At 42.5% G+C, this 22,803-nt stretch overlaps 1 protein-coding gene across 1 annotated transcript in view; it reads left to right on the top strand.

Annotated features, from left to right (window-relative positions):
* Nucleotides 1-22,803, top strand: part of TUBGCP6 (tubulin gamma complex associated protein 6) — a 1,304,734-nt gene that overhangs the window by 389,622 nt on the left and 892,309 nt on the right. The window contains exon 10 of the mRNA XM_044088793.1: nucleotides 3,002-3,151. Within this exon, the coding sequence (XP_043944728.1) occupies nucleotides 3,002-3,151 (150 nt within the window). The remainder of the gene's footprint in view (nucleotides 1-3,001; nucleotides 3,152-22,803) is intronic.

The raw sequence follows: 22,803 nt of genomic DNA, 5'->3' as shown, positions 1-22,803 counted from the left end.
AACATGTCAGTGGTCTGGTATCTGAACAAGCAGGGAGGGACCAGATCCTACCCTCTTTGCAGAGAGGCCATGAGAGTCTGGGAATGGGCAGTGGCGACCAGGCGTTTTCTGATAGCAACTCATATCCCCGGCAAATCCAACGTGATAGCCGACAGACTGAGCAGAACTATCCTCTCTCCTCACGAGTGGTCTCTGAACAATGCAGTGACAACTCAGATCTTCAGCAAATGGGGAATTCCTTGTTGCGACCTCTTCGCAACCCAGCTGAGCGAAGTGCAGAAAGTTCTTCTCCCTCACTCCAGCTCCGGGAGAGTCCTATGGGCGCACTAGCCCATCCTTGGCCCACCCCGCTTCGCCTTCCCCCAGTTCCCTCCTTCCCAGAGTGATCCAAAAGGCGTCTCACTTGGGTAGCAAAATGATCTTAGTTGCGTCTTACTGGCCTCGTCAGGTATGTTCGTCCCTATCTTAATATGCACTGGCGGTCCATGGTTCCTGGATCAGATCCCAGACCTATTAATTCATCAGTCGGGACTACTCCACCAGTCCCTTCACACTTTGAAGTTAACAGCTTGGCTCCTCCTCTTCTGACTATAGTCAGGAATCATACCTTAGACCCGGAAGTCATACATAATCTTATCTTCGGCCCACAAGTCTGCCACTAAGAAACTGTATACTAGCAAATGGAAGAGATTTGCTATTTGGGCTCAACTCCGGGGTCTGGATCCCATCACTATTCCTGTATCGGAAGTCCTAAAATTTCTAACTTCCCTATTCAATCAAGGTTCTTCAGTCTCTACCATCAAGGTCCAATTGGCAGCTATTTCCAATTTTCATGAATCTATAAACCCACCTTTAATGAGCAAGAGATTGTGTAAAACCTTCATGAAAGGTGCTGCGCTTTTACAACCTCCGATTTCTCATCCTGCTCCTCCGTGGGATCTCGATGTGGTGTTACGTGCCTTAACTTCCTCCCCGGCAGCAACATGTGATTTGAAATTTCTATCTTGGAAAACTGCTTTTCTGGTCACGATTACTTCTGCCAGAAGGGTTTCAGAGCTTCAAGCTCTATCTGTAAAACCACCGTACCTGTTTTTTCACAAAGATAGAGTATCCCTCAGGCCTAATCCATCCTTTGTCCCTAAAGTTTGTTCCAGTTTTTGCCTGCAACAGTCATTAGAAATTCCAGTTTTCTTTCCAAAGTACTCAAACAAAGCAGAGTACATATTCCACACATTGGATGTCCACAGGCAATTGCGTTTTTATTTAGACAGGACCAAACAAACAAGGAAAACAGATCAACTGTTTGTGTCCTTTTCGGATAATAAATTGGGCAAAGCCGTCACAAAGGTCACTATTGCCAAATGGATCAGGGACTGTATTAGTCAGGCTTATTCCTCTTCTAATAAAGAGCTTACGACCTCTGTCAAAGCTCACTCTACAAGGGCTATGGCTACTTCAATAGCATTCCATTCTAAGCTTGCCATTAGTGACATTTGTGCTGGTCTTCCCGCACACTTTCATTTCCCACTACAAATTGGATGTGGCATCTCGGGCGAGCTTCCTTGGTTCCACAGTGCTTAGGAGTGTTTCCAGTGAGCCACCCAGGATTTAGGTGCTAGGGACGCTGTCCCATCAGTACAGAATGTAGGTGAGATAGGATCACATAACCTCTTTTAGTTATGTACTTTCCATAACTTTAGATGTTTGGGATCCATCTCGCCTACATTCCAAAAAACCCACCCTCCTTCCCCTTCCTTGGAGATCAGAAGAGATCGGACGGTCCGAATTCTATTGTTTCATCTTGAAACATCTGGCAATGTTATATAAACAAGTTATGTGTGTGTGCATGAATGCGGACAAACAAGATCTGGGGGATTAGTGGTGGTGCATCCTGGGATAGAGAATAGCTCAGCCAATAAGATGCTTCGCTCTATAGCATAGCGTGCCGAGTCGGAGCCGAGGATCGGCTCCGAGCCCATCAGTACAGAATGTAGGCGAGATGGATCCCAAACATCTAAAGTTATGGTGAGTACATAACTAAAAGGTATAGACCTTTTCAGTGAAACCTTTTTCTGGAAAAAAAACAGGAGCTGAGTAGAAAAATCAGTAGTGCCTTGGATTCAAACCAAAGACCCCAGTGGTAGTGCCTTGGATTCAAACCAAAGACCCCAGTGGTAGTGCCTTGGTTTCAAACCAAAGACCCCAGTGATAGTGCCTTGGTTTCAAACCAAAGACCCCAGTGGTAGTGCCTTGGTTTCAAACCAAAGACCCCAGTGGTAGTGCCTTGGATTCAAACCAAAGACCCCAGCTGTAGTGCCTTGGATTCAAACCAAAGACCCCAGTGTTGGGAGATCACAGTCATCAGGAAGAAGACAAGCAACAAAATAAATTTAGTGAATTAGTGGAAAAACTGTAATGTATCAGTCCCACTAGATATAGTTTAAACATGTGAACTGTGATTCCGGAACAAGCGGATGGAAAATACAGGAAGTTTGTTGACTCCATTAAACTGTAGAAAGACTTGAAGAACACAAACGTCACTTTGTCATTAATGTTTATAAGGACACTGAACTGTCAGTCTGCTTTAACTATTTCATATTAAAAAGTGTTTGCACGTGTAAACCTGATTAGTCAGCCTTATTGTGTTCCATGTTAAACATCTGTCTTGTGTTACTAAACTGCTGATACTTGTATGTTTCAGTTCCACTTCATCCATCTTAAATGGAGAATGTTCTTACACTTGGAAACAGCATGGGTTAGGAAGTTCTCTAGCACCTAATTATTAGATGAGCTTGTAGTTGCTTCTACCCCCCGATAAACTTGTAGTACAATAGTGATTCAGCAATGTCATTCACTAAAACTTGTAGAAACTGGGCAGCTATACCCTTTTCATTAAATTACTTCATAAAACATTTGCATAATATGACTGAAAGAAATGTGTCATTCTTATCTACGTAACCAAATTTTGTAAAATTTTAACAATTTTGTATATTTTTTGTAGCATTACATTTGTTGGTCTGATGTTCCTGCACCTTGTATCTCTGTTTCCTTCTCCCTGGAAGAGTTACAAGAAATAGAAAAGGACACGGCTGTGTATGTTAACAGAATGGAAAGAATTGCTCGATACAGCTCTATTAGCAGGGAAGAGAAGGTAATTGGTATAAGCAGCATATGGTAAAGCATAATTATGTTGTTGTTTTTAATTACAGAATACATAGGTCTTAATTCAGGGAGAAATATTACTATAGTCATTAATAGCTGCTTCATTGGAGGCCACTCTGACATTGTCTATATTACTTTTGTTGCTCTGTGGTTGCCTTTGTGTCTTAGGTCTTGGCTATAAAGAGGTCTTTTTTATTTCACCTCATAAAAAGTGCAAACATGAAATCCAGTGGTGTTTTCTGCAGAATGTACCGTCCATGGACAGAACCATGAGATATGGGTGGTGTCATAATCCAAGTGCTGTGCACAACTGGCTGGTGTGTGGCCATAAAAACAGAAAGCCTGCAGCTGCCTACTGTCCCCCTAGTTAGTACATCACCACGTACATCACCTTATCTTGGCAACAGAACACACACCAGGTCACAGACCAAAGTAGTAAAACACACGTAAGTAGCGTAGTTCCTTTGACCATCCAGAAGTGGAGTAGCTCACAATAGACAACCTGTGGAGTTTGGAATGTGCATCTAGAGTAAGTGGATGCAAATACGGCATCATACATAGCTGCAAAGGAAAAGCTAAGCTAGTGGTGGAAGAGAATATATACCACCTGGAGAGGAGCACTGCAACCTGAAACTATTGGGAATCCAAGTCAAAAGGTACAAAATCTGCAGTGACACAACCATAGGTCTTGCTCAGCAAAATAGCCCTGAGCTGTGGAAAAATACTTCTCACTATCATGCCCCAGGCATGACAGATCTTGTAGTGGTAGTACTTTGCACAGAGATACAGGAGAGGGCTTCGCAATCTGTAGGTGCCCTAAGCCATGTCATGCAACAGGTGCTGGAGAAGGGTGACACAGATGTGGTACAAGACCTGGTTTGCTGTGCTGCTCTGCAAAGGTCAGTTCATAGGTTCATAGGTAGGTACTAGGTTATTGGCCCTAGGGCCTATATAAGCCTAGCCAAAAGGTACTCTGGCTTTCGCCACCTAAGAAAATTATTTTCCTGTGCCACTGTCGAACAGAGCCACAGAACTGATCTTACAGGAGCACATCACAGAGCCAGAACACAGAAAACCAAGCCCTCACTATTCTCATGGATATGATGCTGCAGATGTATCTTTTATGTGATGGGGAATTCCTTGGGAAATGGTTACAAAGCAGAGACAGTAATGGAATGATCTTACTAATGACCACCAACTGGAATCTTAAGGATGTGGCAGCTCACAGATGATAGTAGCAAACAGAAGGCTTCCCCTTAAGGTCCGAGGTATGTAGGTAACTATAAACAGAGGACATGCCCCACAAGGGCAGAGGTGTGTAGGTAAGTGTATACACGGAGAACATTTCTGGCAAGGCCAGGGGTGAGTAGATAATTGTTTACACTGAGAACACACCCCACAAGTGCAGAGGTGTGTAGGTAAGTGTATAAACAGAGGACACACCCCACAAGTGCAGAGGTGTGTAGGTAAGTGTATAAACAGAGGGCACACCCCACAAGTGCAGAGGTGTGTAGGTAAGTGTATAAACAGAGGACACCCCCCACAAATGCAGAGGTGTGTAGGTAAGTGTATAAACAGAGAACACACCCCACAAGTGCAGAGGTGTGTAGGTAAGTGTATAAACAGAGGACACACCCCACAAGTGCAGAGGTGTGTAGGTAAGTGTATAAACAGGGGACACACCCCACAAGTGCAGAGGTGTGTAGGTAAGTGTATAAACAGGGGACACACCCCACAAGTGCAGAGGTGTGTAGGTAAGTGTATAAACAGGGGACACACCCCACAAGTGCAGAGGTGTGTAGGTAAGTGTATAAACAGAGGACACACCCCACAAGTGCAGAGGTGTGTAGGTAAGTGTATAAACAGAGGACACACCCCACAAGTGCAGACGTGTGTAGGTAAGTGTATAAACAGAGGGCACACCCCACAAATGCAGAGGTGTGTAGGTAAGTGTATAAACAGAGGACACACCCCACAAGGGCAGAGGTGTGTTGGTAAGTGTGAACATTCAAAAATAAGCAGGAAACCTGGTACTGATGAAAACATGAATATCAAACAAAACAACTGAACATTAGCAGCCTAACAAACTCGGAACTTTAATAATAAAATAAAAACTTGGAGATAAAAATAATCACAACCATGAAACAGGATGCAAAACCAGCTTTTAAAGGAAATTCATAAACACACTCACAAAAACACCCATTGAGGTGACAGAAACCACTAAAACTCAGGAAAATCGTAAAAGAGACAGTGACTACAAAAAGAATGACAGTATTTACACTATTTACAACTTGGAAGCTCTCATTTTAAGTTCACTGGTGATAGAAATGCCATCCTTAATCCCTGGCAAATGTGTGGCATCTAATCCAAGTTGCCACAGCATTTCATGGGCAATAATTTGTTCTTCCAGCCCCCCCTGTAGGCAGCTCCTTGTACTTGTTCCAAAATAAAAAGAACTTGAATCTTTCAAAACCTAGCCTGGATACAGAATGCCTCGCTCTTACTATCATTTTTCTGTATACTGTAAACATACTGATAGATTCTTTTGTCGAAGGCATTGTTTTGTTTTTGCCTACATAAAAACATGTGACATTGGATGCAAACCCCGAAGTATAGAAGTATACCACCCTTTCAGAATAGCAGTAAAACATGCCCCCTTTCACATGTTTCATGATAATGTCCAGTAAGGGACCCATATAACTGTTCTCAGTGTAACAGCAATGAGGGCATCTCCCAGATTTCAGCGTCACCAGAAGTCTGGAAATGAGGTCAAGACAGGGTTTGTCCATTAAGTTTTTGATGTTGGGCCTCCTTTTGTATGTGAATATGGGCTGGCTACTGGCCAGCTGCCAGGTCTCTGTCACAGGAAAGAACATGCCATTTCTTACAATTATGGGCTCAGTATTCTTAACATCCAGGGAATATTGAAGAATTATATGCTTTTGGTCAGCAAATTTATTGATGTCCTAGTTAAACGTGGTAGGATTCACCAAGCCACCCTTTATAATAGCTGCATACCTCTCAGTTCTCCCTTCCTGTACCTCAACCTAAACACTGTCCAAAAGGCAGATGGGGTATCCTCGTTCTAAAACATGTTCTTAAGGACTGAGAATTGATCTAGACAAGTGCATTATTAGAAGTCAGTTTTGAGACTCTGATAAATTGACGTTTCACAATTCCTTTCCTTTGGTGGAAAGGTTGGCAACTTGTGAAGAACAAAAATGAATTGCATTAGGTAGACTTCCTATATACTCTGGTTTCTACACAACCGTAACTTGTTCTCTGGATATTAGTATCCAAAAAGTTAATCCGCTGCACATCCAAATGGCAAGTAAAGTTCAGAAAATTGGTACTAGACCCCGTCACCTCCACTAATGCCAGAAAATCATTGGTGGTGCCCTTCCACAGAAATAACAAGTCATAGAAATATCTGACGTAACCCAGCCAATCACTAAGTAATGGCACCTTGAAAAGAGTGTCAAGTTTCCACTTGAGGAGAATGTGTTTGCAAAAATGGAGGCACATGCAGCCTCCATTGCTACTCCTGTAAGTTGTTTGTAGTATTCACCACCAAAGGCCATGAAGTTATTTAACACAATGCCCATAAAATCCTGCACAAGTACTTGATCTTGCTCTGAAAGGCTGCAAACTCTCTGAACTATTTTGCCAAATCATTCCAACCCCTATTTGTGGGGGATAACTGAAAATAAGCTTTGTACATCACAAGTGGCAAATAGAGATACTATCAGCACTGATGTGATGTAGTTCAACAGGTCAGCAGGTCCCATGAATCAATGATAATGTGTGGGAACAGGTGAAACATGTTCAGTTTCTGATCTGTAAACGTCGCTATTGGTTCTGTAATAGAGCCACCTGCAAGCCACAATTCTGAATGCAATAGATATTTCATTGAAGGAGACCGTACTGTAAGTTTGGGTGTCTGCTAGTAGATTGCACATACATCCTTCTTAATCCATTTTATTTTCAGTTATCATTTGGATGTGCTCTATAAACCTTCATGATGCGTACTACCATATACTAATGGACAAGCGATCCAGAAGGCATTTGCACTTCTGGCTAGAAGCCAATCACTTCCAGTTTCGAGCTCTGCTTTTTGGTCTCACTACAGCCTCCAGAGTGATCACCAATCGCAAGGTAGTAGTGGTGGCTCACCTGAGACATCAGGGATTCCGGGTGTTTCCATATCTGGACAATTGGCTCATAACCTCCCCGACCAGGCATCTTCTGCTACAGATCAGGGACTACACTCTACAGCTCTGTTCCTCCCTAGGGATTACTATAAATTATGAAAAATCTGCTCTAGAGCCACGTCAGTCCTTGGTCTGCATAAGAGCAGAAATAGACACAAAACTATGATAGCAAAACATTCACAAGACAGGGTAGATGACCTTCGACATTAAGTAAGAATGTTGATCAGGAAGAAATGTGCTTCTGCCAAACTAGTTCTCCAAGTACTGGAAAAAAATGGAAGCTTCAATTGTTCTAATTTCTCTAGCTCGGCTCCACATAAGAATCCTTCAATGGTTACTTTCAACACAATGGTCAATTCTAGATCTTCCAATGACACACAAAATCATGCTAACAGATTTATGCAAAAAGGATCTATAGTGTTGGATCCATTCCCCTATGGTAGCTCAGGGCCGTCACTTTATTCCCCCTCAACCCCAAGCCACGGTGACCATGGACGATTCTCAGATAGGTTGTGGAAACATTATCTGGGGAAGACAGTTCAAGGCATCTGGCATCAACAAGAGGCTCATTTGCACATTAATCTGAGGATGAGGGCAGTGCTTTTGGCATTGCAAGCATTCCAAGACTCTCTTTCTCTGGGAATAGCAGTCCAATCGGACAACATGTCTGTGATCATAAACAAGGAGAGGGGAACTAGGTCTTATCCCCTTTGTCGAGAAACTGTGAGGGTCTGGCCATGCACAACAGCTTCCAACCGCTTTCTGGTAGCAATGCACAACAGCTTCCAACCACTTTCTGATAGCGATGCACATTCCTGGGAAATCCAACGTTATTGCAGACAAATTGAGCAGAGCCATATTATGGCCTCACAAGTGGTCCCTCAATCGAAGTGTGGTGGAAGAGATCTGAAAACGGGGCCAGCCTTGCTGTGACCTTTTGCTTCATCAACCAATACCAAATGCAGCAACTACTTTGCCCTGATCGCCCCACAAGGGAGTCACCAAGGGATGCATTAGTTCACGATTGGCCCCGGGATTTCGGTATGCTTTCTTGACAATTCCTGTAATTCCCAAATTTCTGCAGTAAGCAAGTCTGTTGAAGATGACAGTAGTACTAATTTCCCCCTGTTGGCCTTACAGATTTGGTTCCCCTTCCTCCAGCCTCATGTTCGGGGCGAACCATGGATTCTGGATCCTGTGCCAGATGTTCTGACTCACCCATCAGAGATGGTTCTTTCCAGTCTGAACAATCTTAAACTAACAACTTGGCTGCTCCATTTCCCCTGATTTGCCAGGTCTCCTTCCCTTTCCTCTCCAGTCAGACGCATTTTATCTTCCCAAAAGTCATTTGCTCGACCAAGTCATCTGCTCGTAAACTGTACAACGGTAAATGGAAGAGGTTTGTTTCATGGGCCAACAATAATCAAATAGTAGATCCCTTTACTGCACCCATTCATTGTATTCTAGAATTTTTAGTAAAAATTTTCAATGAGGGTGCTACTGTTCAGTTGGCAGCAATTTCAAATTTTCACATAGGAGAAAATGGTCATGGTATCATGTCAAACAGACTTTGTAAAACATTCTTAAAAGGAACTGTGATGATAAGACCCCCATACAAAAACCCTTCCCCACCATGGTATCTGAATTTTGTACTATCAAACATTATCTCATATCCTTTCGAGCCGTCTGCTACCTGTGACTTAAAATATCTTTCTTGGAAGACTCTCTTCTTAGTGGCCATTACTCAGGTAGGAGAGTTTCAGAATTACAAGCTTTATCTGCCAAGCCAACTTATCTAGTATTTCATAAGAACAGTCTCTCTGCACAGCAACCTCTCATTTTTGCCAAAAGTTGTATCTGAAAGCAACTTCATTGAATCTGTTGAGTTACTGGTATTCTTTCCAAATTTTCAGAATAAAGGATAGCACTCATTACGTCTACTGGACGTTCATAGACAGTTGCATTTCTACCTACACAGAACTGCAGAATTCAGGCAATCCCATCAGCTAGTTGTCTCTTATTCAGATGTTAGGAAAGGTCTACCAGTGTCAAAAATCACCTTATCGAAATGGCTTTCACAAAGTATTTCCTACATTTATAGTTCTAAGAAAAAAACACTCTACCCCTGTTAAAGCTCATTCCACTAGAGCAGTAGCTACTTCAGCAGCCTTTCAAGCCAGGCTGCCTTTGGATAATATCTGTGCTGCAGCAACATGGGCAAATCCTCATACCTTTATTACTCATTAAAAACAAAAATCCAAAGTGCAAATAAGAAGTCTGATATAGTTCCAATACCGAATTTAATGTCCAACAGATAAAATCACAAGGCACAGCAGCAAAATAACATTAACGCCTTAAAAGTTCCACTCAGCATTTTCGTCATATTACGTAGACTTCATCAGATAAATCATTCCAACTAACAAGCTATATTTATAATAACATCAATTAAGTGCTCATTATACCAATCAATTTTAAAAGAGAAATGAACATGAAACACTATTTCTCAACACATTCACATAAAAAGAAAAAGAACTGTTCATCAGTATATAAAATTATTCCTTATTCCAATAAATAATTTTATAACTTTCTCTAGATTAAAAACATTAAAAACTGAAAAGCTTCACAAATCAATCAATTTAATATTGGATTGTGTATATAACTAGTTTTGTGGCTAAACCTTATGAACTGATACCCTCTAGTGGTCATTTTGTGAAAGTAATTATAGAGCTCTTAGAGCTTAGCTGCGCTTAATTTTAACAAAGGTTTAATAGAAATAAATTCATTTAAACCTGGTGGTTGGTCAGCTTGGAGAGTTACTTGCCACCATAACTCTTTGAACTCAATCAAATCTTCCCAAGGCCCCCCCCTAATATTACTTTTCACTTGCTCTAATACCATAAAAACATAAGTGGCATCTTTACATTGCTCGCTATGTTTGAATAAGGCATTGGTTCCTTTCCTTGTTTGTATTTCATAAATATGTTCATATATTCTCTTTTTGAGTTTCCTCTCTGATTTACCCACATAAAAAGAACCACATAGTTTACAGATTGCTAAATATATTATTCCTTTCGTTTCACAATTGTAAAACTCTGCCCCACATATCCATCTATTCCTACTTCCCAAGTAGTACTTCTCTAAATTAAGTGCATTTAAAATTTGTATTATCCAAATTGACGACTCCGCCCTTTGAGCCTTCTCATTCATCCCCTTTGAAATTCCTGTCTTGGAAGACTTTGTTTGGTGGCTATCACATCGGGCCAGACTGGTGTCAGAGCTACAAGCATTGTCTGTAAAACCCCCCCCTACCTGATTTTTCACAAAGACAGAGTATCTCTTCGTACTAATCCTTCCTTTGTCACCAAGGTCTGTTCCCATGCCACTTTGTATCAATCCATAGAACTTCGGTGTGCTTCCCAAATCATTCCAATGCAGCAGAATACAGGTTTCATCAGTTGAATGTCCATAGACAATTACGTTTTTATTTGCACCGGACTAAGGAATTCAGGAAATCAGATCAGTTATTTATTTCCTTCTCCAAATCCAGATCAGGTTTACCATTTTCTAAAATGACATTCTTAAATTGGATTTCTAGCTGTATAGCTTACATTTACACCTCTGAAGGTGGTCTACGAGTCTACCTCTGCAGTCTTTCAAGTCAGGGTCCCACTTGATAATATTTGTGCAGCAGCAACTTGGGTTACCCCTCACACTTTTATTACTCATTACAAATTGGATTTAACTTCCAGGGGTAGAGCATCCTTTGGTTCCATGGTACTCAGGAGTATTTTTCCTTGACCCACCCAAGAAGAAGGTGCTAGGGACACTGTCCCATATGTAAGAATGAAGACGAGATGGGACTACAGAACATAAAGAAGTTATGTACTCACCATAACCTTCCATGTTTGTAGTCCATCTCTCCCTTCATTCTTACGAACCCACCCTCCTACCCTCATCCTGGAAGTACCTGGAGACAGAACAATATTCCATCATTATTCTCTGGAGACCTTTTAGTATTTACTTCTTTCTGTATGTTTATTATTATTTCTCCTAGTTAGCACCAAACAAGATCTGGGGATTGTACTGGTGCACCATTGGATACCTACCTAGCCACAAGCCAACCAGAAGACTTCCAGCTTGTAAATAGGCCGAGTCGGAGCCGAGGACTGGCTCCGATCCCGTATGTAAGAATGAAGGGCGAGATGGACTACAAACATAGAACGTTATGGTGAGGACATAACTTATTTTTTTCAAATCCCTGCTTGGCAGTTCATCAAGAATTTTCCTGAGGTAGAATAACCTGAAAAAAAAAAAAACAGCGAATGGGTAAAAACTGACTCTCTTAACTCAAAAGAAATGGATCTAACATTGAATACCCTCATTGATGAGGTCCTTGTTTGGGTATAGTTTCTCAATCAGTCAGGGTTAAGCACTTTCTTCTGTAAGATCCTGCCTTTAGAGATGTCTGCATGCCTGTACTGATGCTTGCTGTGACGTACCTCATATGCAACTTCATGTTTATCATAGAACATTAGTCCTAAAATCATTCACAAAAGATATTTAACATCTGATACAAGAAGAAAAATTCCCCAGTGACATAAAGTAGTCCATATTGCAAACTATGCACTACTTTCACCACGATACTGACCGTGTTCCTTCTCTCCCTAATGTTTTGCACATTTGCAGTGGAAGTGCCAAATATTCAAATTTTCTTCTGTGTGATTTACAGGAAGGTCCTTGCTACTGGTTAGAAGGTGAATTGGTGGGCACTTGTTTTGCCAGTGTATTACTTCACAGCATACATAGTTACAGAAATGTGCCTACCCGGGACTGTGGGAACTTTTAGAAGAAATTTTTAGAAAATTCTAGTTGGTGGAAATAATGAACTTATTCATAAATCCCATTAAGGATAGTCTTGTCATAGATCAACTGATAAGGAAATAATGTGTCCTCTGTTTGGGCATAGCTTTGTGTGCCCCTTATTTGGCTGACATGAATTTCGTAGTATTAATATGAGTACAATAATTGGCATTTTGAACCTCTGTATTTACCTCGGAAACAATTGAGCCTCAAGGCACTCCTTAAAATGGAGAACATCGATATTTGTGCAGTGACTGAGACCTGGTTCAAGGCTCCAGAGAGCACCCCTGCATTACCAGTCTATAACTCACACCACACTTTTTGGCCACCTAACCTGTACCGGAATACCAAAGGTGGAGGTATGTCCATATTCATTAAGGATATCCACACCTCCAGGCTAGTTGCTCAGTGTAATGCATCCGAGGTTATCCAAGTGCAACTAACTCTGAGAAAAACTGCAATCCATATTGTAGCTTGCTACAGATCCCCCACCATGCCCCAGGATTCCCACTCCTCTTTTTGTGATGTACTGCAAAATATTAGGGTTCAACCAAACACCCTAATAATAGGCGATTTCAACTACCCCACCATTAACTGGGAGAACTACTCCTGTACCAACTTCTTCACTCAACGCTTTCTGGAATTTATAAATTCCAATGCCCTGGATCAACTTATCCACACCCCCACCAGGGGCAACAATATCCTAGACCTAGTCATTACCAACTTGAGTGGCCGGTGTTCCACACCTGAAGGCAACTCCTCGTTGGTCAGATCTGACCATAAGCTAATCAGCCTAGATATCCACATCCCACCCCCACCCCCACCCCCCATTAAGGAAACCTTGGTAAAAAATTTCTCCAAAGCCAGCTTCATGCTTCTTAAGACAGAAGTGGTGAACTTCATGACACCCATGCAGATGGACAGTACAGTTATGACTGCTGAATCCTACACAAATGCACTCTATAAGCACTTACACGAGTGCATGGATCGTGCTATCCCAAACAGAACCAAGACGCTATCCTCCAAAAATGGAAGCCAATCTGGTGGTCCCCTGCCATAAACAAACTCTACAACAGAAGGAAGAAACTGTTGCAAAAGAGAGTAAAATCCCATGAGTGGAGGAGCTCCCTGGTAAGCCTCACTAAGAAGCTGAGATCCCTTATAAGATCCTCCAAAGCTAGCTACGAAAATAAAATTGCCACTGAGTCTAGGGACAACCACAAAGCATACTATAGCTATGTCAAGAATATCAATGGAAACACCTAGATTACAGCACAATGGCATGAATATTACAGAACCAACTGATATTGCCAACATCCTGGTAGATATGTTCATAGGTTGGTACTAGGCTATCAGCCCTAGGGCCTATACAAGCCTAGCCATAACAATTTCCTGGCTATTTCTTCCCACACTATTTACATCCCTGGACCCCTGTCTAACAGGGCGACTGACGTGATCCCCGGGGTGAATTTCCTTTCTCCCATCCAGTCGTCAAGGTTCCTTTTGAAGAGGGCCAAAGAGGCACTCTGCTTGACATGTATGGGCAATCTATTCCAGAGACTGGGGAGTCTCTGGGTCAGGAACCTATCCCTCCAGCATGTTTTGTTTATTGTGATGACAAGGTTTAAATCCCTGGAGCATGTGGCTCTGAGGGATTGGGATTTCTTTAAGTGTAGCATGTCCAACAGCTCTGGGTTTGACATGGCCTTGTATGTTAAGCAGAGATCGCCTCTGAGTAGACGATATGCGAAAGAGTATAGCTGGAGTTTTTTAAGGCGGTCAGCGTAGGGAATCTGCTTTAGGCCTGTGATTCTTTTAGTGAGGTATTTCTGCGGCCATTCCAGTTGTTGCAGATGTCTTTAGAGGTGCATACCAAATGGGGCGTTGTATTCTATAATGGGTCTAATGAGGGATGAGTACAGTGGGACAATGACCTCCTTTTTTCTGGATGAAAAGCCCTTAGTGATGAGGTGTGCCACATAGAAGGATTTCCTGACTGTTGTGGCGATGTGGTTATCGAAGGTGAGACCACTGTCCACCTGTGTCCCTAAGTCTCTTATCACACTTTCGGTGTTTAGGCTATGATTAAACATGACACCTATATGGTAATTCACAGATACATGTTTTTTCCCAAAGGGGATAACTATACATTTCTTGGCATTGAGCTTGAGCCCATGGCTCTGGCACCAAGCATCTGTTTCTATAAGCCCCTTTTGTAGAGTATCCACATAATTTGGGGATTCAATAATGGCTCCCAGTTTGCAGTCACCTGTGAACTTTGTTAGCAAGAGTCCCTTATTGTTGGCCTGTACTTCAGAGAAGTAGATGCCAAACAGGAGTGGTCCCAGGACTGAACCCTGAGGTACTCCACTTGTCTGGAGCTGGATTTGGAGCCGGCTACTTTTACAGTGTGGGTTCTATCAGTAAGCTAGTTAGCAACCCATTGGGTGACGTAGGGATTAATGCCCAGCTTACTAAGTTTATCTATGATTCCAGAGTGGGGGATGGTATCAAAGGCCTTGGCAAGGTCTAGATAGGCTGTGTGGACCACCTTACCCTTGTCCATGGCTCTTTAGTCTGATTCGAAGAAGTCAAGTCAGGTTCAGGAGACAAGATCGGCCCTTCACGAACCCAAACTGGGTGGGGTCCAGTGTTTGAAGGTTGCCAATGTCTTTGTTTATAAGTTCCATGATAATACGCTCCATGGCCTTGCAGATAAGGCTTGTCAGACTGATGGGGCGGTAGTTTCCAGGATCCAAGGTGGATCCCCCCTTGTGGAGTGGGATAACTGGTGCTTTGCGCCACTCAGTGGGCATGAAACCTGAGGTGAGGCTATGATTAAACATGACACTTAGTTGAGGTGCCAGTTCATATTGTAGTTCATGTAGTACACAGCCTGGGATGTCATCTGGTCCCATGGATGCTGTATTCTTAGCTTTGGAGAGTGCAGTTTCTACCTGTGTGGCCGTTACTACCAGAATTTGGCAATCTTCCAGTATTTAGATGGGCCATTTAGGGGGTTTGAGGGGGGTGAAGTTGGCACTGAATCGATCTGCCAGGATATTGGCAATATCCTTGGGATCAGTATATTTAATGCCATTGTGTTTTAGCTCAGAGCAAATCTGAGCATTGCCATTTAGATTCTTGACATAGTTATAGAATGCTTTGTGGTTGTCTTTGGAATCTTTGGCAATTTTATTTTTGTAACTAGCTTTGGAGGATTTTGAGGGATCTCAGTTTCTTACTGAAGCTGGTAAGGGAGTTTTTTACATCCTGGGATTTTCCTCTTTTCTGCAACAGTTTTTTTCCTTTTGTTGTAAAGTTTGTTTATGGCAGGGGACCACCAGATTGGCTTCCTTTTTTGGATGAGAACATCTTGGTTCTATTTGGGATGGCATGATTCATGCATGGGTGGATGTGCTCGTACAGTGCCTTAGTGTAGGATTCAGCAGTTGAACTTTCAGTTCCCGTCTGCATGGGTGTCATGAAGTTTGTCACTTCTGACTTGAGTAGCATGAAGTTGGCTTTGGAGAAGTTTTTTATGGAGGTTTCCTTACTGGGGGGAGGGGGTGGGATGTGGATGTTAAGGGTGATTAGCTTATGGTCAGACCTGACTAACGAGGGGGTGACCATAGGTGTGGAGCATCGATTTCCCATGTTGGTAATGACCAGGTCTAGGATATTGGAGCCCCTGGTGGGAGTACGGATTAGTTGATCCAGGGTGTTGGAATTTATGAATTCCAAGAACCATTTGGCAAAGGTGTTGGTCCATGAGTAGTTTTCCCAGTTAATGGCAGGGTAGTTAAAATCACCCAGTATTAGGGTGTTTGTTTCTATCTTAATATTTTCCAGTATGTTTAGAAAGGTGTAGTGAGAATCTTGGGGTATGGTGGGGGATCTGTAGCAAGCTACAATTTGGATTGCAGTCTTACCTAGTGTTAGTTGCACCTGGAGAATTTCAGATGCATTGTGTTGGGCAACTAGCCTGGTGGTGTGAATATCCTTGGTGAATATTGACAGTCCTCCACCTTTAGTGTTTCGGTCCTGGTTTGGTGGCCTTAAAGTGTGGTAAGAGTTGTAGCCTGGTATTGCAGGGGTGCTCTCTGGAGCCTTGAATCAGGTCTCAGTTACTGCACAGATATCGATGTTCTCCATTTTTAGGAGTGCCTCGAGAGAGTGCATTTTGAGGTTTAGACTTCTAGCATTGAGTAGCATCACCTTCAGATTTTGCGTGCTTGTACCTGTTACGGTGGTGGTTTTGTCCTTTGAACTTTGCCTAAAACAGGTACTATAGGGGTGGCAAGAGCCTTAGCCAGTAACCTGAATCCCAGGGGTGACAGGTGCAGACCATCTCTGGCAAACATTGTGGTCTGTCGATCATGTCGTCCCAGGCAGACAGATACTGGATCCCCTTTGAATGACACAAGAAGCTTAGCCAATTGTTGAAGTCAGTCATTTTGTCCTTATATTGTGATCATTCTGGGTGAAGGCAGGGTGCTACTCTGGGCTAGGGTCATACCTGCCTGGGCCACATGATCCAAGCCACATGATCAGTGCTAAGAGACCTTGGGACCCAGGTGGACACTAGTCTCCCCTTTGATGATCACGTCGCCACATTAGTCAGGAAGTCCTTCTAGGTGGCACACCTCATCACAAAAGGGTTCTCATCCAGGAAAAAAGAAGTCAGTGTTCTCCTCTACTCAGCACTCATTAGACCCATTAGTACAATGCCCCTTTTGGAATGTACCTCACAAGACATCTTCCACAGCTGGAAAGGCCACAGAAGTACCTCATAAAGAGGATTGCTGGCCTCAGATGCCCTACACTGATGGTCTCAAAAAACTCCAGCTTTACTCCATAGCATATCTCCTACTCCGAGGTGATCGCTGCCTATCATATAAAGCTATGTCAAACCTAGAGCTGTTAGACATGCTACACTTAAAGAAGTCTCAGTCCCTCCAAGCTACACGCTGTAGGGACCTAAACCTTGTCACCACAATAAACAGGACATGCTGGAGGGATAGATTCATGTCCCAGAGACTTCCCATACTGTGGAACAAGCTACCCATCTATGTCAAGCAAAGTTCCTCATTAGCACTCTTCAAGAAAAATCTTGATGAGTGGATGGGAAATAGGAAATACACACTGGGGATCACTTCTGTGGCTCTGCTCGACTGGGCCGCAGGAAAATAACTTTCTTGGGTGGCATAAGCCAGGGAGCATTGTTGGCTAGGCTCACTTAGGCCCTTGGGCCGATAGCCTAGTACCTACCTATGAACCTATTATCTGCTCTGGAAAGATGAAGAGATTTGGGTCATTTTTCCCATGGTATGTGCCCCTAAGGATGCTGTTGTGCAGCCTGGAGCCATTGAGATCTGCTTCTGCTGTTATAAAGCTGAGTCTATAATCTCCCAAAGGTATGGATCAGCATTATTGCTAGGTTCTTCTGTAAGATCTGTGGGACTGCACACACATCTGCTGACCTCACAAAACCCAAACATAGTGAAATTTTTGAAACGTGAGGAGAATAAGTCTAAGATGACTTCCCTGCTTAGTTTAGCAGAAGCATATCAGTGTTAAGTGGGAACGGAAATCAAACCAGAAGTAGATAAAAATCAAACGGCAACTAAATGTGTCAAAAAGCTAAAGAAAGAATGTAAGGTGACGGATCAGATGAGAAGTGAGAAGGCAGAACATGTGGAAAATGCATAAATATAATTGCAAGTGTAGAAGAGTCAGAGAAACTTCATACTGATCAGGACTGAACACAGGAATGGTTAAGGAGAGGTGAATGTAAACCAAAAGATGAAAGGTTAATATTGGCGGCCCAAGATAGTGGACTACATACAGATTGGTTTACAAAGTCCATTGAACATGTGGGAGAAACCGACAAATGTAGGTTTTGTAAAACAGAATCAGAAACAGTCGAGCACCTTGTTGCTGGGTGTGACATACTAATGGCAGAAAGACTGTACACTGAAAGGCATAATAATGCAGCAAGACTATTGCACTGAGAATTGTGCAGACATTGTGGTGTTGAAGTGGCTGAAAAACACTAGAAACATGATCAACAAAGCATTACAGAAAAAGATCAAGTTTATATCCCACTGAATCATTCATTACCAGCAGTTCATAAAAATAGATGCAAGAAAACCAGATATAATAGTCCATGAAAAGACAAAAGTAGCATTGATTATTGAATCTGCTATACCTAGTGACTGCAGTGTCTTACAGAGAGACACAAAGTCATAAAATACCAGGATTTTCAGGCAGAAATGAGGACAGTGTTGGAAGGAGGATACCCAGACAGTTCCAATAGTAGTAGGAGCAATGGGTCTTATAAAAATAGAATTTGCAGTCGTACTTGGATATGTTACCAATACATGTAACTCCATATAAATTGCAGGAGTCTTTACTGGGCACATTGCTGGTGTTGTGACGGGCACTTATGGCCAACATAAAAGATTGAAACAATCCTCATTTTATGAACTTTAGTCATACATTGACTTAGGAATGGGGTCCATTCCCATCATGGTATTAGAAACCCAAAAGACATAGAGAAATTAAAGAGTGATAGACCTTATTAACAAGGGCATAGGTAATCTCCAAACTCTGAACCCAACCCAGTTCCTATTTTTTAATAGGTCATGCCTGATAAACTTGGTTGACTTCTTCGAGAATATCACCAAGGGCCCTGGATGAGGGAAAGACGGTGCGTACCACCTGCCTTGAATTAGCCAAGGCATTTGACACAATTCCCCTACTCTGGTATTAATGAGAAACTCTCCTAATTGGGAATTAACACCTGCATTACCAGATGGGCAACCAACTGACTCACTTACAGGATACAAACTGTCAAAGTGGGTGACTTCACCTCTAGCAAAAGACCAGTCACCAGTGACATACCACAGGGTTCTGTACTGGGCCCATTTTTTTTCAGAATTTATTTCTCAAAAGTCCAGGCAAACTTGGATAGCCTGTGGCCAAGTTTGCTGATTGCAAATTGGGAGCAACCATTGAGTCCCCAATGATGTTAATATACTGCAGACAGGGTTAATGCCGACAAATGGTTGGTGCCAAAGCCACAGATTAAAGCTAAATGCATTATTATTCCCTTTGGGAAAGCTGACATCCCTGCTAATTACAATATAGGCAGTAGCATTAATCCCTATATCACTTGATGGGTTGCCAACTGGTTTACTGACAGAACCCACACTGTAAATGTAGCCGACTCCAAATCCAGCTCCAGACAAACGGAGTTCCTCAGGGTTCAGTCCTGGGACCGCTCTTGTTAGGCATCTCCTTCTCTGAAATACAGGCCAACACTAAGGGACTATGGCTAACAAAGTTCGCAGATGACTGCAAACTGGGAGCCATTATTGAATCCCAAGTGATGTGGATATTCTACAAAAGGGCCTTACAGAAACAGATGCTTGGTCCCAGAGCCATGGGCTCAAGCTCAATGCCAAGAAATGTATAGTTATCCCCTTTGGGAAAAAACATGTACCCATGAATTACCACATAGGTGGCAGTACACTAAACACCGAAAGTGTGATAAGAGACTTAGGGACTCAGGTGGACAGTGGTCTCACCTTCGATAACCACATCGCCACAACAGTCAGGAAATCCTATGTGATACACCTCATCACTAAGGGCTTTTCATCCAGAAAAAAGGAAGTCATTGTCCCACTGTACTCATCCCTCATTAGAGCCATTATAGAATACGATGCCCCGTTTGGTATGTACCTCTCAAGACATCTGCAACAACTGGAAAGGCCGCAGAAATACCTCACTAAAAGAATCACAGGCCTAAAGCAGATGCCCTATGCTGGCCATCTAAAAACCTCCACCTATACTTTCGCATATCGTCTACTCAGAGGCGATCTCTGCTTAACATACAAGGCCATGTCAAACCCAGAGCTGTTGGACATGTTACACTTAAAGAAATCCCAATCCCTCAGAGAGACATGCTCCAGGGATCGAAACCTTGTCATCTCAATGAACAAAACATGCTGGAGGGATAGGTTCCTGACCCAGAGACTCCCCTGACTCTTGGATATACTGCCCACACATGTCAAGCAGAGAGCCTCTTTGGCCCTTTTCAAAAGGAACCTTGATGATTGGATGGGAGATAGGAAATTCACCCCAGGAATCACATCAGTCGCACTGCTAGACAGGAGTACAGGGAAGTAAATACTGCGGGAAGAAATAGCCAGGGAATTGTTATGGCTAGGCTTGTATAGGCCCTAGGGCCGATAGCCTAGTACCAGCCTATGAACCACCCAAGTGTAGACCCAGTCGTACGTGATATGAGTACTCAAGTTGATAGCAACCTGAACTTTGACCATCACGTATCCTCAGCAGTAACGAAATCCTTCTATGCGGCATATCTTATAAGTAAAGGCATCACTTATAAGTCTAAGGAAGCTGTAATTCCATTATACTTGGCCCTTATCAGACCAGTAATTGAGTATAATGCTCCCTTTAACATGTACCTCACCAGGCACCTCCAACAACTGGAAAAAAAGCACAGAAGTTTCTTACCAAGAAATTACAGGTTACACAAAACAAGTCTTAACATGGAAAGACTGAAAGCCGTGCCACTGTATTTTGTCTCCCACAGGTTACAAAGGGGTGACCTGTACCTGGCTTACAAGGCTGTCTCTGATCTGGCCATGATGGAAATGATACACATTTGTAAATCAAACTGCACGAGGGTCATTCATTTCAGGGATGTTAACCTAGCCTCTGACATGAACAGGTCATGCTGGAGAGATAGATACATCTCGCAGAGACTGCCACTTCTCTGGAACAAGCCTCCAATTCACATTAAACAGAGCACCTCCATGACCCTCTTCAAATGCCTCCAAAATCAGTGGATGGGTGACTTCAAAATTTACTCCTGGGGTGGCACCCATGTCCCTCCTAGATGGAGGAAACTGGTAGTAACTGCCATAGACCCTTACCACTGCGAACTTCACTCAGCTAACCATGGACAGTTGGGGCAACTTGGGATAAATATGGCTAGGCTTGAAAGGGCTCTAAGGCCATTAGTCTAGTAACTTTTTATGAACCTGTGAAGCTATTAAGGGATTTTTTGTCTTTTTTTTACTTTAATGCTGTTGGTTTTATGTTATCCAGAAAGGGAAACTGTTAGTATGAGAGGCAAATTCCCCATAAAGACCATTACAACCAGTATTACAAACAGTGGCTGCTCTGTCTGGGCATTTCTAATGATGATATGCAATGTAATATCTGCAAGACTTTTGTCCCTAAGACTGTATGTAGTCATCTCTCCTCTTTATTTATTTACCTCGAAAACCAGTGTATTAAGCTGTTGGCTCAGGTTGCTATGGTGGAATCTTCCCACCCTGAGGGTCAGCCATCTGCCAAAAAGGTAAAAAACTTGGGTATGGTACGACTTTCCTGGACATCTCTCTCTAGGCTAGTGAAAACCTTGAGGATTGTCCTCTACAGCGACCCAGTCAGAGACCAGCATGTGTCTGACTTCTCACACATCATTGGAGACTAGAAACATCTGCTCCTGACACTGAGGGGGAACCACGGCTAATTATATCTGAGGGGGTCAAGAGGGTTTCTGCAGATTTTAGTTTGAGAGAAGATTCCTAATAGGCTCATTGAGTGTCACAAGGGGTCTGACCCACCAAGGGTGTTTTGTGCAGGTGTCCCGCAGCAAAATAAACAGAAAATCAAGCATTTTTCCCCTGTAGTTAAGGATCAAATCAAGCATATTTCCCCTGTAGTTAAGGATCAAATCAAGCATGTTTCCCATGTAGTTAAGGATCAAATCAAGCATATTTCCCCTGTAGTTAAGGATCAAATCAAGCATATTTCCCATGTAGTTAAGGATCAAATCAAGCATATTTCCCATGTAGTTAAGGATCAAATCAAGCATATTTCCCCTGTAGTTAAGGATCAAATCAAGCATATTTCCCATGTAGTTAAGGATCAAATCAAGCATATTTCCCTGTAGTTAAGGATCAAATCAAGCATATTTCCCATGTAGTTAAGGATCAAATCAAGCATATTTCCCCTGTAGTTAAGGATCAAATCAAGCATATTTCCCCTGTAGTTAAGGATCAAATCAAGCATATTTCCCCTGTAGTTAAGGATCAAATCAAGCATATTTCCCATGTAGTTAAGGATCAAATCAAGCATATTTCCCCTGTAGGTTAAGGATCAAATCAAGCATATTTCCCATGTAGTTAAGGATCAAATCAAGCATATTTCCCCTGTAGTTAAGGATCAAATCAAGCATGTTTCCCCTGTAGTTAAGGATCAAATCAAGCATGTTTCCCCTGTAGTTAAGGATCAAATCAAGCATGTTTCCCCTGTAGTTAAGGATCAAATCAAGCACATTTCCCCTGTAGTTAAGGATCAAATCAAGCATATTTCCCCTGTAGTTAAGGATCAAATCAAGCATATTTCCCCTGTAGTTAAGGATCAAATCAAGCATATTTCCCATGTAGTTAAGGATCAAATCAAGCATATTTCCCATGTAGTTAAGGATCAAATCAAGCATATTTCCCCTGTAGTTAAGGATCCCCAA

This window comes from Protopterus annectens, chromosome 11.part0 (assembly GCF_019279795.1).
Source record: "Protopterus annectens isolate FY-2018-M chromosome 11.part0, PAN1.0, whole genome shotgun sequence".
Classification (NCBI taxonomy): Eukaryota; Metazoa; Chordata; order Ceratodontiformes; family Protopteridae; genus Protopterus; species Protopterus annectens.
The sequence above is the reverse complement of the archived record's forward strand: the minus strand, read 5'-3'. Positions and strand labels throughout refer to the sequence as shown.